At 38.3% G+C, this 14,261-nt stretch overlaps 1 protein-coding gene across 2 annotated transcripts in view; it reads right to left on the bottom strand.

Annotated features, from left to right (window-relative positions):
- phactr3b (phosphatase and actin regulator 3b) overlaps positions 1 to 14,261 on the bottom strand; it is a 31,711-nt gene that overhangs the window by 3,732 nt on the left and 13,718 nt on the right. For both annotated transcript variants that reach the window (XM_033967129.2, XM_055221943.1), the window contains exon 8: positions 13,813 to 13,966. In XM_033967129.2, the coding sequence (XP_033823020.1) occupies positions 13,813 to 13,966 (154 nt within the window). The remainder of the gene's footprint in view (positions 1 to 13,812; positions 13,967 to 14,261) is intronic.

Below are 14,261 nucleotides of genomic sequence, written 5' to 3'. Positions count from 1 at the left end.
TGTTGTCCCTTGAAGGTGACGAATGAGAGCGCGGGGCTGCGGGGATTTTCCTAGTCATTTATTCGATGCGTAAAAGAAAAAATACAGATGGATGTGTAAAATAGAAGTAGTTCTGTGAAAAAATGCTGTAAATTGTGATACTTCGTTTAACATGATTTTTATGGCTATAAAAAAGACAAAACCGTAATCAACATGATTAGCTCTGTTATCGCTTTCAAACGAAAAATGCAATTTTACTCCTGGCTGTCAGAAGCTACTGCCCGAACTATGCATCCCTCACTGATTCTATTCAGTGCAAGTCAGAGCAGTAATCATCATTCAAGTAATTATGAACACGTAAGAAGTTCAATTGTGTTGTGCAGTATTATCTCATAACGTTGTGCAAGGTACATGAAAATGCACTGTACATGTAAGAATTCATAATACATTTACAAATATATGTTTAACATTTTTGTATTAGGTGGTAGATCTTTCAGACATGATCATTTTAAAAGTAGCTCACATACTGAAAAAGTCTGAGCACCTCTGATGTAGACTATTAATATGCACCAGGCAGCAACTGGTGTTAAACATTCAGGCGTTAACAGCAAACTGAACTAACATGGCAAACTGTGACCATGGTTTTTGTCTTTTTGTCTTTTTGTATAAATATAACACAAAATATCCAGGTCAATAATTGAGAAAAGGGTTACACATGTGCCACCAATGTAAAGGGCCAAGTCCTCTCAGTTGTTAGAGAATCAATACACTCAGTCTGTTCAGGAGAAACATGGCACCAGCTCTAGGACATCTTGTCTCTAAATTATTCACCTATCTATTGATTTTCTGCTTTATTTGTCAAAATGTTTGTCAAAAAATGGTTTATCATGGGTCAGCATTTTGAGCACTCACATTGTTGGGATGCCATAAATGACTTTCAGAGATAAACTGCAGCCCCACCCCCAGTGAACCAACTGCTTCTAGCTGCACAGTTGTCCACAGTGGCCAGGCATCGCGAAGAAGAAAGATATGTTAGCAATATAACGTGTTCACAAGCATTTTTATGTTTTTATTACAGTTGATAAAATGATCACACATGGTTGATGACACACGTTTGTCTATTATTGCTTAACCCGAGTGTCCCTCTTAACTTGCTATCTTTCCTCACAGTGATAAAGCTAAAGCAATCACCCCAGTTTTTACTCAACCACTATCACAACCTGTTATCAACCTCCACGTTTCAGGCCAAGAAACCTATACTCGACCCTTCCTTTCTAAAATGTAGTCATACTTTGTCCTGAATTTAAGGAAATCTTTGAACCATCAAGTAATAAAATACCTTATGGCACTGTCTTAACTATTTATTGTGCAATTAAAAGATGCATGAGTCTGGTTTGGTCTGGTCTAGTCTAGTCTAGTTTAATTTTGTGCAGTGTGCATCTATATCTATAATAGCTACAACATATTACACACATGATTTATCTTTAACAACAGCAATTTCTGTATTAAAAACAGTTCTTTGAGTCTATTTTCTTTTAATTCAGTGCACAAGAAACACATGCGTCACTGCTAAACCAACGTGTCACAGCGTAGGTGAAGGTGCTCTCACTGGCCGTATTTGTAATCATCTGGACAAAACCATAAGCACAATGTGACTGGAGCCAAACCTGACAGAACAAATACTGGTTCAAACAACTGTAGCCTTAAACAGAATTAAAAGAGATTTCCGTGCTCCTCACCAGCACAAGGGCATTATGTGCTGACCCTATAACTGGGAACACCGAGTCTCCTTCTGAACAGGACGACCCCCTCCGCCTCATTCACCAAAATTACCGAGAGGACAGAGGCTTATTGAGTCGTGGATACTGTCCGGGAAAGCTAACCCTGTCTTTAAATTTACTCTGCTCCCGCAAGTCTAGCCTTTATCGTGGATGGAGAAATGGTTCAAACTTAAAACGCACAAGTATTTTAGATTTGTCTCTATGTATTTGATGGAATAGCATGTAAGCCAATTTACAGCCATTAATTTTTACTACTACTATAACGTGTGAACTCTAAAATACAGAAATTGACACTATGACACAAAGCAAACCAATACAAGACCTCGATAATACGCTTGAGTACCACTATTATCCATTCATAACCCAGTTTGAGAAACACTGGTATTGGGCACAGTGCAAAGGCGAAGCTACTTAAATGCGCAAAGTGGAGCAGAAAATGCAGACAGTACTAACTAGACTTTGAGTAGTACAGCAGATATAGTCAGTCAGTTTTACGGGCAAAAATCTGTGTACAAGTAACAGCAAATATATTCTGTTATAAGATGAATTAGTTGTTGTTTTTTTCTCTCTTTCTACCAGCAGTTCCTGTAGGCCTCTAGTCACAAGCTTGCACTGTTTTCTTTACTGTAGTGGTTGGAGTTGTAGAGAGCTCCCCAGCCATGTCAAAGCAATGAGCCACCGTTAAGAGCAAGGCCTGTGATGGGAGTGTCAGTCCGTACACAGAGTGGGTTGAGTCAGGCGGAGTGGACCCAATGAGGTGTGCCCTAATGCCAGGCTCCTTCAGTGGCATGGCCTTGGAACAGCAGTGCCACGCTTCCACTGGGGGGGAGGGGATGCCGGGGCTAATTAAGGGAAGCCCATAGAGAAGTGCACTGTTTGTGTAACTGTATCATGGTGACCTGGTTGTACGCCTTACCCATAGGTCATGACTACTCTGAGCATCTATTTCTTCTATTAGGATGTTATTAACTACAAGGTCGGCCTAATATAGTCGTGAGATTTATGTGCTTAACACTAATAATGCTCATGTTTTGTTTTTATTATTTATTATTACCATTGGTTTGTAGGTGCAGGTGGCCTGTAATCACAGTATTATGCCCCAGAGAGTGTAAATCTAATTATTCTTTTGGGGTGTTTTTAATTATAAGGTGGGTCAAAAATTACTTAGGGTAGAACTGACAAATTTGGATTAAACATTTTTACTAGCTTTTTGTCATTACGAGAACGTATTAACTTAAAATGAGAGCATGTTCTCGTTAAAACATAATCATTACTGGTTTTAACGACTTCACGTTTTAATGAAAATCAGTTTCTCGTTTTAACGTGAACATATGACTTGCTCATGAGACTAAAATGTTCATGTAATATGTGAGACTGAAGTGGTTAAAAAAAGTAATGATTACGTTTAACCAAAAAAATCTTTAACTTAATACTTTCTTGTAATATCTAAAAAGCCAGTAAAAATGTTTAATCCACGTTTGTTAGTTTTACATTGCCGTAGTTTATTGCTAGTACACCACTGAAAATGTGTAAAAAAGGTTTGAGAATAAGCTCTGATTGTTTGAATATTTAAATATCATTTAAAGAAAACACAAAAAAGTGAAGTCAAGTAAAACTAAATACACTGCACCATCGGAGATTGTGAAATGTGATATTGGGCATTTAACTATAAACATCTTAAGCAGCAGCAGACAGAAAGCATCACTGTGGTTTAGATGAACATGGGCTAAAGTAAATGAGCTGACACTGTGATCTTTGCCACTCTCCTATCTGATTACACTCTCATTTCACAGTCGTGTCTTGTTTTGTCAAAGTACCTCTGCTGTCCTGGCGTAACGGTGCATTGATTAGCAAAGACAATGGACATCCATTAGCTAACATAGTGGATGTAATCTCTTTAGCAAATCAATATCTGATCTCTTTGCATAATGAACAGAGTTGGACTCAACTAGAAAGTACAGTCAATAGGGTAACAGGATAACTGAGAGTGTCATAGTACTTACTGAACAAAAAAGAACGCTTAACTGAAAAAGAAGATCAGCTATGCTCCTAAAGTAACTATGGCTTGCTTCATACTTTTAAACTTGCAAATTTATCTAAAATCACTGCAAATCACACTTTTAAATAATGGTGTTCAGAGAGAATCTGTAAATGTTGCAATATCTGGAAAAGATATTTTACTGTTTGGACCCATTGCAGATTTGGCTACCCACTTTTTGCTAAGGGACTGAAACAGCAAACCAGGCCAGATGCCCTTCCTGTTGGAACCTGCCACATTATGGGGACCTAAAGTATCATGTCCTTGCATCCACTTTCACTAACATCAAATGTATAAAGATTCTACACAGATTTTACTTTGTTGCCAGTTTAGGTGCTAAAATCTCAACTCTTATTGCCATAAAAACTGAACTCAACTGAGAGAAAACAGAAATAAGTGAAGGTTGGGGGTGGAGCCAGTGCGGTAGTTTGAAATAAATGCTGTTGCGAGACTTTGTATAGACTGTGGGCTGAAGAGGCGGGCACAGGAGCCGAGTGGGGGCAGAGAAGCTTGGAGACTTTTGACATTTCAATTAGAAGGTGCTGGCAGCGTGAACCCGTCAGAATCAGAGCTTTGTGTGGTGCTAATTACTGTATGTGGGACAGGGAGGGTCTACACACTGACAACGTATAATTTGAGGATTTCTCTCTCTTTTTTTGCCATTTATGCACAGCCTGTGTCATCTGGTGCTTACGTACATCCAAATGGCCCACAATGGGTGCCAGATCTAGTCGTGTAATTGGACTGTGGCCCAGTTGTGATGCTGCTGGTGTCTATAAAAAGGCCCAAATAAAGCCATACTTAGACGAATGTACTGGTGTGAGGTAAAAGGCCACCACGTGGTTTAAACCAGCACGAGTGGTGATGAATACACTGAGGTGTCATCTGTGCGTATATCCAGTAGACTCAATAGCACTGTAGTATAATAGGCCTATGCGTTGAAGTACCTTGAGCCTTTTGTTGTGTGCATACTTATAGTAATGGTGGGTTGCATTGTACAAAGGTAGATTAAAAAACATTTTTGATTATCCTGTTATGTTTGTTGTAGTGTTAGTGAGGAAGAAAAAGGTCCCAAAATGTAAACTCTCTCATGGCCAATTAATGCTCTTGACATACATGTAATGTCTACTTAGATTAAAGCCACAGTATGTAACACTTTGGTCAACAATGCACTAAAATAAAATAATTCTGGATGTTTTTACTGTACTAACAGAACATCATGTGTCCTTACCCTGAGTGGACTTGCACCTGCAAAATGTTGTTCCTTTGGCTGTAATATTAATCTACCTCCATGGCTAATCTTACAAACTATGGTTTTAACTTTTAATTATTTCAATGGAATCATGTAGGTGAAGTGCAACCTCCAGAAAGTTACATACAGTACCTTTAATGTGCCATGTATGTTTTGAAACTATGCAAATTAGTAACTTTGATATTATTGTAGAAACTATTTATTTGACACCGTATGGCAGTCATGTTTCTTTTGACTCTGCCCCGAGACGCTGTGGCTAGAGCGAAAGAGCTTAGTGAATGAATAATGCATGAAATTGTAAAACAACTTTGAGCTTTGGAAAAGAATATAATATCAATTTGTATTTTAGTATTTTGATTTGATTTAAGTTATATTGAATGATATGTAGAATAATATAGACATCAGACAGTAATTAATAACACAACTAAATCTACAATAACAAGCAGGAGTAAGTAAGATTGCAGTAAAAGGATTATATATATTACATATATTCTGAGCTCAAATCATTTGTCCAGATGTACATATTCGTCAATTGCAATGTACAATCCTGCATAATTTTTTTTTTTTTTAAAGTGAGATAAAGTCTGAGCGGCTGTACAGTTGTGAAGCCCATATACGTAACAGCACAGGTTGCCTGGAGACGGCTTTTGTGTACACTTGTCTACAATGAGTGAATGAAAGTCGGATTTTATATTCCACTGTGGCTGAGACACCCTGCTCTCACACAAATTGTGTCACTAACACATAATCAAATTGGGTCCTAATTTGCATCGCTTCAAAATGTTCTCAGGACAATAACAAATGTGTTCTGTGGGTAATTGCATTAAAATGGCCCAAGTGAAATCTCTCTTTGAATGTTTCAGTCTTCTTGCTCTCAGCAGCTGTGTGTCCAATTCATTACAGCACTATATATAGTAGTCCTGGACAGCAGCTGTGCGTGGTCTCTCCTCTTAAAGTACAAGAGTCAGCACAAAACCCAATATGTGCCACAAATATCCAATTATCGGTTCTGGACTTTTTCATTTACTGCTGTTTCTTATTTGTTATGTATCATTTTAAACAAGCCATCAGCCAACTAACTAAATAAATAACGAAGCCTCCATAAAGTTAATAAATGTGTAAATAAATGTGCAGTACATTTACGTCAATAGAGACCACTTATCCATCTTTATTGTGTTGTACTTGTCTTGCACCATCTTCTTTTAAGTAAAATATTAAGAGCATTCCCAAAGGAAAAAAAAAAAAAAAGAAGAAGAAGAAGAAGAAAAAAACGTCCAAAATAGCATCTATAGCCAAGACGAGCAGAAACAGTTTGGCCGTGCTACGTGGGAGTGTGTGGCACGTGTTGGATTGGGACTGCATGTTTTAGCACTGTGGGCAGGTGGCAGAATCATTTTAAAATGTGATACAAATGAAGCAATGTGGAGTTATGTATTTGAGCAAAATATATCTAGCCCCAAAAAGATATATTGCATAAGCAGCTCTTGAGGTCAAAGTAAGTCTGCTGTGTACTGTCTGCATCTGATTATAAAGCATTTTATTGTAAAATGATCAGGAAGTGCTTGTTTGCATGCAAGTTTTTGCTGGCTTTACTGTCATGGCAAAACTTTGCCCTAGTCTCATGAATAATGGCTAAGGTAAATAAAAATAGGAGTACAGTTTAAAATGAACTACTTCTGTTTTTCATGTTTTTAAGACACTATTTAATTAATCATTATAATCATTATAATTGAAGTTATAATGAGAGGTAATTGTGTAAAATAAATTGCTCTGTATGCTGAACTCATTTTGTTTCAATCTGATTAGTTACAGTCTGGTCATTTATGTAACGGTTAAGATGTACTCTGGAGTTTCTAAATCCATAAGTCGTAAGTGATCTAAAGCTTATTAGCAGACCACATTCTTTTTCACTTGCTTCTAAGAATTACAAAATTCTACAACACACAGACATAATCTGTTCTCCGCCCTGCTCTACAACAGACAAGCAATGTTCCAATTTGCAACTCTGAATTGATTGATGGTAATTTGTACATATTTGTCATTGTAATTTGAAACAAAAAGGCATCAGTTTATCAGGGTTAATGAATAGTTTGGTTTATTTTGTAAAAGTTATTTGTGTGTAAATCTGTATGTCTGTCAGATGCACAATACCACATGCAATTTCTTGTGTTATGGATTTTGCTTTGTGCTTAGTAAAAAATGAAGGCTCTGCTTGCCGTGTTATGCTGAGTGCGTGTGTACATTCACAGTATATAGATGGGTACAATAGGAAACATTTCCCCAGGCGAGAGGGAGAGGAGACAGTTCATTCAGAGGATATAGCGCAGTTGCTCCATGGGTTAGAGGTAGGCCTGCTCTGTGACGTAAAAGTGCATTGATTATGGCTGATGCTGCTGCAGTGTTTGGAGAACTAAATTTAGAATGCAAGGGTTCCCCTCTGCTGTCACAGGCCAACCCACAACTCCGCATTCTGCTGCAATGCTGCTTTAGTTGTATGTTGTTAAGGTATAAAGACAGAGGGGGGCACCATTAAAGATGGCACCTTTCTGCATACATGTTTTGTATGGGCAGTCAGTGCTTGTATTTGCACATTTCAACAAAGCAATTTACAGTTTAGTTCATGCATTTATTATGCCAATATGAATGAGAAACCCTATCCTAGATCAAGTGTCATAAGTACCTGGTGGTACAGTGGCTGAGAGGCTAGAAAGTTAAAGTTCAACATGCCCAAAACCCAAGACATGTAGCATAGGTAAAATCCTCCAGCTAAGTAGTTCTGACAATGCCTAGCTCAAGATGTGGAGATGGAGGATGGGCTGAAATTAATTATTTCTGGTTGTAGGTTGGGTCAAATGCAGAGAATGAATTTCCCTCATGACGGATTATTAAAGTATACCTTAACCTTAAAGGTTTTTGTTTAGACGTTTACATGATATCTATAACACATTATTATAAGTATAATCCACCTTCCATTTGCATACCAAAACCAAATTAAACTTGAGTCTATTAATTCCCCTGAAGATGAGCACAATGAAGAGCAGTGAAGTTGGGTGGTTATGGATCTTACGGCCAAGGTAAGTCTGTTGTTTTGAGACACCACACAAAGTCTGTCCTGTCCCTGGTGTTGTACAATCAGCTCGTCAGTGCCTAAAGTAGGACACAGCGTGGAGCTGCTTTCCACCTCCGTGCACCACTCCCACACAATATGGAAGGGACAGATTGAGGATGATTCACAAATATGAACGTTACTGACCCATGAAACAGTGCTGTGTGAGCAGCAGGGGGTCTCATCTTTAGTGGTCAGCTGGCAGACGAGTTGTCACTACAATGGTCTCTCAGCTGTCTCACATCAGAGCTTTAGCACCTGTGCATGGGACCAGGCAACCAGCGCACTGTCTCCAACAAGACCAGTGTAAACATCATATCCAAGACATCTGTGAACTAGGGCTGCAAGATACATCACAATTTAAAACACAATTTGAATGGTTGCAATTCTAAGCAAAACTGGAATGGTATCATGTCTAAAACCAGCTAAATCTAATCCTTTAGACCTCAATATTTCTCACAAATTGTACTCTCAAACTGTTAATACTTCTGGAGGTGTGCACTGTGAACCGAATAAATCAAATTTCAAACAAAAAAAAAAAAAAAAAACTGAATAAAAGTATAAAGTTCAGCAGAGGTTAGAATAGTTAGTAACTAAAAGTGGGGTTACACCGTGCATATCTACATAGAATAAATGACTTATTCTGACTGTGGCCATAAAAGAGTAATTAGTCCATGAAGGGAGAGTCCAGAAGAGGAAATGAATATCAGACTTTCATCCAAACAATGGAAAAGCTGAGCTGACAGCACATTAGGCTGTGCCCTTGTACCTTTCATACACAACGCTCAAAATCTCATCAGCTCTAACCACAATTTTGTTCCCGTTATGAATGAAATAGTAATAAATAAAACAGGAGCACAATGTTCTAGTGTGCATAGAGAAGTCATTATGAGGGGGTGTAGGTAATTATCTGTTAAGGCCGCAGTATCTATTTACACTTGTCTCTCATGTTCATGTGCATTTCACTGTTATTTTATTAAAACAGTACTTGGGTGAGAGATGTATTTTTTTACCTTGACATATTTTGAAGGTTATTGTCGACTTCATCAGAGTGTTTGTATCTATTCTGACAAAATATCTGACAAATATTCATGTGATTATAAATTATGTTTAAGCTACTGGTAACTCTTAGAAAGGGAATTATCTTAAAGCATACTACCTCCATACTAGCTGCACTAAAACATGATGGCAGAGTGGTTAGCATCCTCCAGCCGACCAGCAAAAGGCCTCATGTCCACAGTTCTTCGCTGGTGCCTCCGCTCTGTAGTTGGACACAGAGATCAAATTTGCTGGAAGAGCGATGGCTATTATTATTTGTAAAAGGTCACACTTTAACCTTTACTTTGACTTGACTTTTAATTAAATAGTATCGTAAAAAAGTGGATAATCTTCCACCTAATTTGTGGCAGTACTTCTACTTGAGTGCAGATCTGGTACAAGCACACCAACTGAAATAATTACATGACCAAACTTTCCATGATGCCAGAACTTTGCACACTGTAACATACACATTTCAATCGAAGAGGTTTTAATGCAGAGACATGCAGGTCATCCACTGAGCAGAAAATCCATTGTTTCTAACGTGAGGCACAGCAGTGGTATAGCGCAGAAACAGCATTCACCATGTCCCAGCTCATGCCCCTTAACACCACCGCATCAATGACTTCCTGTTGTCATTATGCAAGAGAGCGGGGAGTTCTATTTACATAAGCACTGGACACTTTACAATACCAGTCACCTCAATAAGTCATGTTTGCATTGTTGTTTTAATTGCTGTATATAGCTACCTCTGTTTTATTTTTAAGCATATCTTTTTTAACTTTATGCATGCCCTTATTTGTATTTATAATAGCTATATTTCTACTTTTTATATTATTATTATTATTATTATTATTATTATTATTTTTTATTTTTATTTATTTTTTTATTCATTGTTTTATGTCGCACTTTATCACAGAAGTAAGTTCCTAGTTTGTGAGTTGTGTTCACTGACAATGGCAAAAAAAATCTTGATTCTGATTCTGGTGTAGTGTCCAACTAAGGTACAGTTTATCTTGCTGACTAAAGGCCAAATATATGGATGAATGACTTATTAGTTCGAAAATAACTGATTCAGACTAACTCCAGATAAATGAAACTGAATTATTGTTACATTTTTGCAATGTAAGTCATTCATAATTTCTCTTTTTTCATTTAGGGTTTGTGGATAACTGTGATGTTATATCCCAAAACACATCCAGTCCTTCTTCATAGGGCTGAGACATTAGAACAAACAATCATCCACTCACTGAGACTATTTTAAAGTCACCAATTAATTGACTGACATATATGTTAACGCGTTCTGACCACCTGGATGCGTGAACTTAACTAAACTGTAAAATTGTGATTATTTTCATAAATTATTTTAACAAAAACTTTGACGTCATGACACTGCTATTTGGAAGAATCACAATTATCCGCAAGCACCTCACATGGTAAGAAGCGTGGTTATTATGCCAGCTTCCCAAAACATCAGCACACTACTGTCAAATGCCTGGGCACACGGAGGGTACGGTGCCTGCCCAGACAGCATTATTCATCCCTCCTGAAAGTCACTGCGCAATATTTTGTTTACAGACGGAGCCTCTTCAAAGACCTAATACAGAGGTTGTTTAATAGCATTGCCTGACCTCTTATGGCACTGACTATGTAATGAAAACACACCCGGCCGGCACCCAGGCGCTGAATCTAATGGTGACCTTTATGTTGGGACGATTATGCAATAGCTATCACACCGAGGAATCTCACACCAGAATCCTGTTTACCTGCCTTCAACTTCTAAGAAATGACTCCAAGAAGTGCATGGCATAATCAGCAGAATGACAGATGAAAAAGTCAGTTGTTGAATAATGCCGAATTATCAAAGGTCGTGTATTACGCAAAATTGACCCATGAGCGTTTAGCCGTGTTAAACTGTTGTTACCTCGTTAAAAAACATACCTGGAGTCATGTTTTGTTTCATTAATACGTTTGAATAACCCTTTATTAGCCTGTATTAGTCTGTGTACATGTCCAAAACTCAAAATGCACCGTTCCACCCTGTGATTTCATAAAGTGGCAGTTTTCAAGTTAATAGCTACCTTTTACTTTTTGTTCCGGTGAGATTCCAATTCCAGGGCTGAAATTATCAAAATGATTCTAGTGAAAGTGTATGAAGGTTAAAAACACAGTGGAGCACTTCCTGTATTGCTGCATGACATCACAAGGTGGAACAGAGTGTTTTTCTTTAGCTTAATCAATGTGTGTATTAAAGAAAACACCACTCCAGGTATGTATTTGATGAGGAAACAATATAACATAGATTAGAAAACAGCATGATACGGGCTCTTTAATGTATCTGAACTGAAACAAAGTGACAGAAAAGTGAAGCATCTGTGGTGTTATGTCACATCCAGGACCACATTATTTGAGCTTGTTTGACTTCAAAAACAGGTCTCCGTGGGGTTTTACTACTTTACTGCTGATTTGTACTGAAATTGTTGTAGAGTCAGTAGTCAAGTGTTGAACCACTTACTGCAAACTAAAAGCTGTTAAATTCAGATGCTACTGTGAGAAAAAACTGTTCTTGCCTCTTTCTTCAGACAAAACCAGATGCAGAAGTGACTAGTGTTGGCACGATACTAAAATTTCAAACTCAATTTCGATACTAAGGAACAGATTCAATGCTCAATACCAATTTTGATGCCACAATGATAATAAAAAAAAACACTAGTATTTTTGATATTACCATGTGGTCTTATATCTGTGTACTTATACTTGTTCTAATACAGCTCAGGATCATTCGAAAACTATCAAGGAAAGGTTCAATTCTGTGTTATTGTGGCCTTTTTAGTACTGATACTAGATATTAATGATTATCTAGTTTCGATACTAGTTTTTTATTATTGATTGTTATCTGATTTTTGATACTTTTGACATCCTTAAAAACCTGATCGTTCATTACCACCAAGCTAACAACAGCAATAGTAGTTGTAGTAGTTGGTTACTTCTTCTAGAGTAATATTCTGAAGTAACTCACTTGTTTCTCATCTTGTGCTCTGAACATTATGACTCGGTAAAATCAGTTTAGTTGAAATTGTTATAACGTGATCAGTATTCTTTACACTGCTGTGGGTCTGACGCTGAAAGAAACACGGACATTAGCTGCATCTGGCTTGTTTTCATCATTAGTGACAACAAACTAAGCGACTGCGTAGATCAATTAAAACACATGCCACAGTCAGGGCTCAATGTTCTAAGTAGATTAGGTCAACAGGTATTATTAAGGTATGATTTATTTGTTCCTAGGAGGGCAGCATGTATAAACAGTTTATGTGGTGGGTGAAGTCATTGCGTAAGCCCGGGAGAAAAACATACCACTGTATTATTCATTAAAAAAACAACCTGATTCCAGTGATAATCCTATTAAAGAAGCCATAATAACAGCCTTTTACATAACATAATAAAAACAGTTATGTCTCACTTAGCATTCCTCGGCAGCTTTTCACAAAATCCTGTGGCAAACCTTAAAAACTGAAATAAAAGCACACAGTCACCAATATTACTATTGCACTACGAAAACTATGGCACCTGGTATATACAAATATGTTTAAATTAAGTTTTGCTTTCACTTTCAACCCTGCTCTGCCTTGATGGTTAAATCTGAAGTATTTGTTTAGGTACAGTGTAGTTTGTAATCTTCTAAAAAAAGGGGCTGTGGCAAAAGCTCTCAAAACTACTATTACACTATAAACATGTGTATAATCTGGCCATTTATCTGCCCCAAACAAGTGCACAGGAGCGTAAAACAACTATTTCAGCAAAAAAAGTACTATCAAACAATGTATTTATATAAAAACAGATAGAACGCTATAAATTTAATCTGCCTTTGTACATATAAATGCCAAAAAATATATATATATCTCATTATCCCTGTCTGCCCTGCCTTTTGTTGTACTGTTTTTCTCCCTCCCTTCTGTGTCTGAGCCTGGAGCTGGGCGGAGAATTGGGCTCCTCCCGTGCACACCTGCATCTAATCCGTAATCAAGCTACACCTGGGGAGGACAAAAGGACCCAAGACCTGACACTCTGCGCCAGATTGTCCATGTATCCACAGCGGTACAACTCTGCTCTCCGTCAGATCCCTGGACCCGCTCAGCTCCTCTGTCTCCGAACCAGCTCTCCACGACCGGTATGAGCTTCACATCTTCCGACCCAGCTCACCTCTGCCGTTACTGCTGACCTCGTCCCTGACCCCGCTACTCACGCTCTACTCCTGTACCACGGCAAACAACCCCGCTCTCAACTCCCTGATCTATCTACCTTCATTTGCACATTTTAAAACTGTGAATAAACATTGTTAAACTTTCCCCCGAGTCCTGTGTCTTTGGTCCCCCTGTCAGTCATTACGACAATATAAGTCAATTAATACAAGTTTTGGCTGACTAAGACACCATCAACCGATTAAACTGACCACAGAATCAATGTAGTGTGTGCTTGGTATGACAACTGAAGACATGAAAATGACTCAAGCTTTGGTGTTGGTGCAGGGATGGAGCACACATACATGGGATGACAGAGGAGGGTCAGGAGCAGCTTGTGGAGGGGGGAGGCTGATGGTCCACACACAGCCACTCACTTGGCCAGTTTCATCTCGATCTGCTGCCTGATCTCCTGCCGCTCCTGGTCACTCCGCACGGGGAAGATGTTGCGGTCCTCCAGCTCTTGTTTGCTAGGTCGGTTTCTCAGCTTCACAGCGAGCAGCTCTTTCCTCATTCTGCGTGGGAGTGTTCCTGTATTGAGGTGGAATAACAACAAAACACGGCTTCAAAAATGACAGTTATTATAATTATAATTTTGCATACACCCAGTGAACTGATGTTTTTCAGCACACAGAGAACTTTTGTACCAGCCTCTGTACACAGCTCAGACACTTGTCCCTAACCTCAATTACTCACAACAATGAAACATCGCCACTTGTGTTTTTAATGACAAAAACTCTCTAATTGTGTGTGAGAGGGGTGGTACAGTATAGCAGCCTCTTAACACAGTATTTGATATCCATGAGCTTCAGAATGATACAAAAAA

The sequence above is a fragment of the Periophthalmus magnuspinnatus genome, chromosome 5 (assembly GCF_009829125.3).
Source record: "Periophthalmus magnuspinnatus isolate fPerMag1 chromosome 5, fPerMag1.2.pri, whole genome shotgun sequence".
NCBI classification, from domain to species: Eukaryota; Metazoa; Chordata; class Actinopteri; order Gobiiformes; family Gobiidae; genus Periophthalmus; species Periophthalmus magnuspinnatus.
Note: the sequence above shows the minus strand (reverse complement) of the source record. Positions and strands in the feature narration are given on the sequence as shown.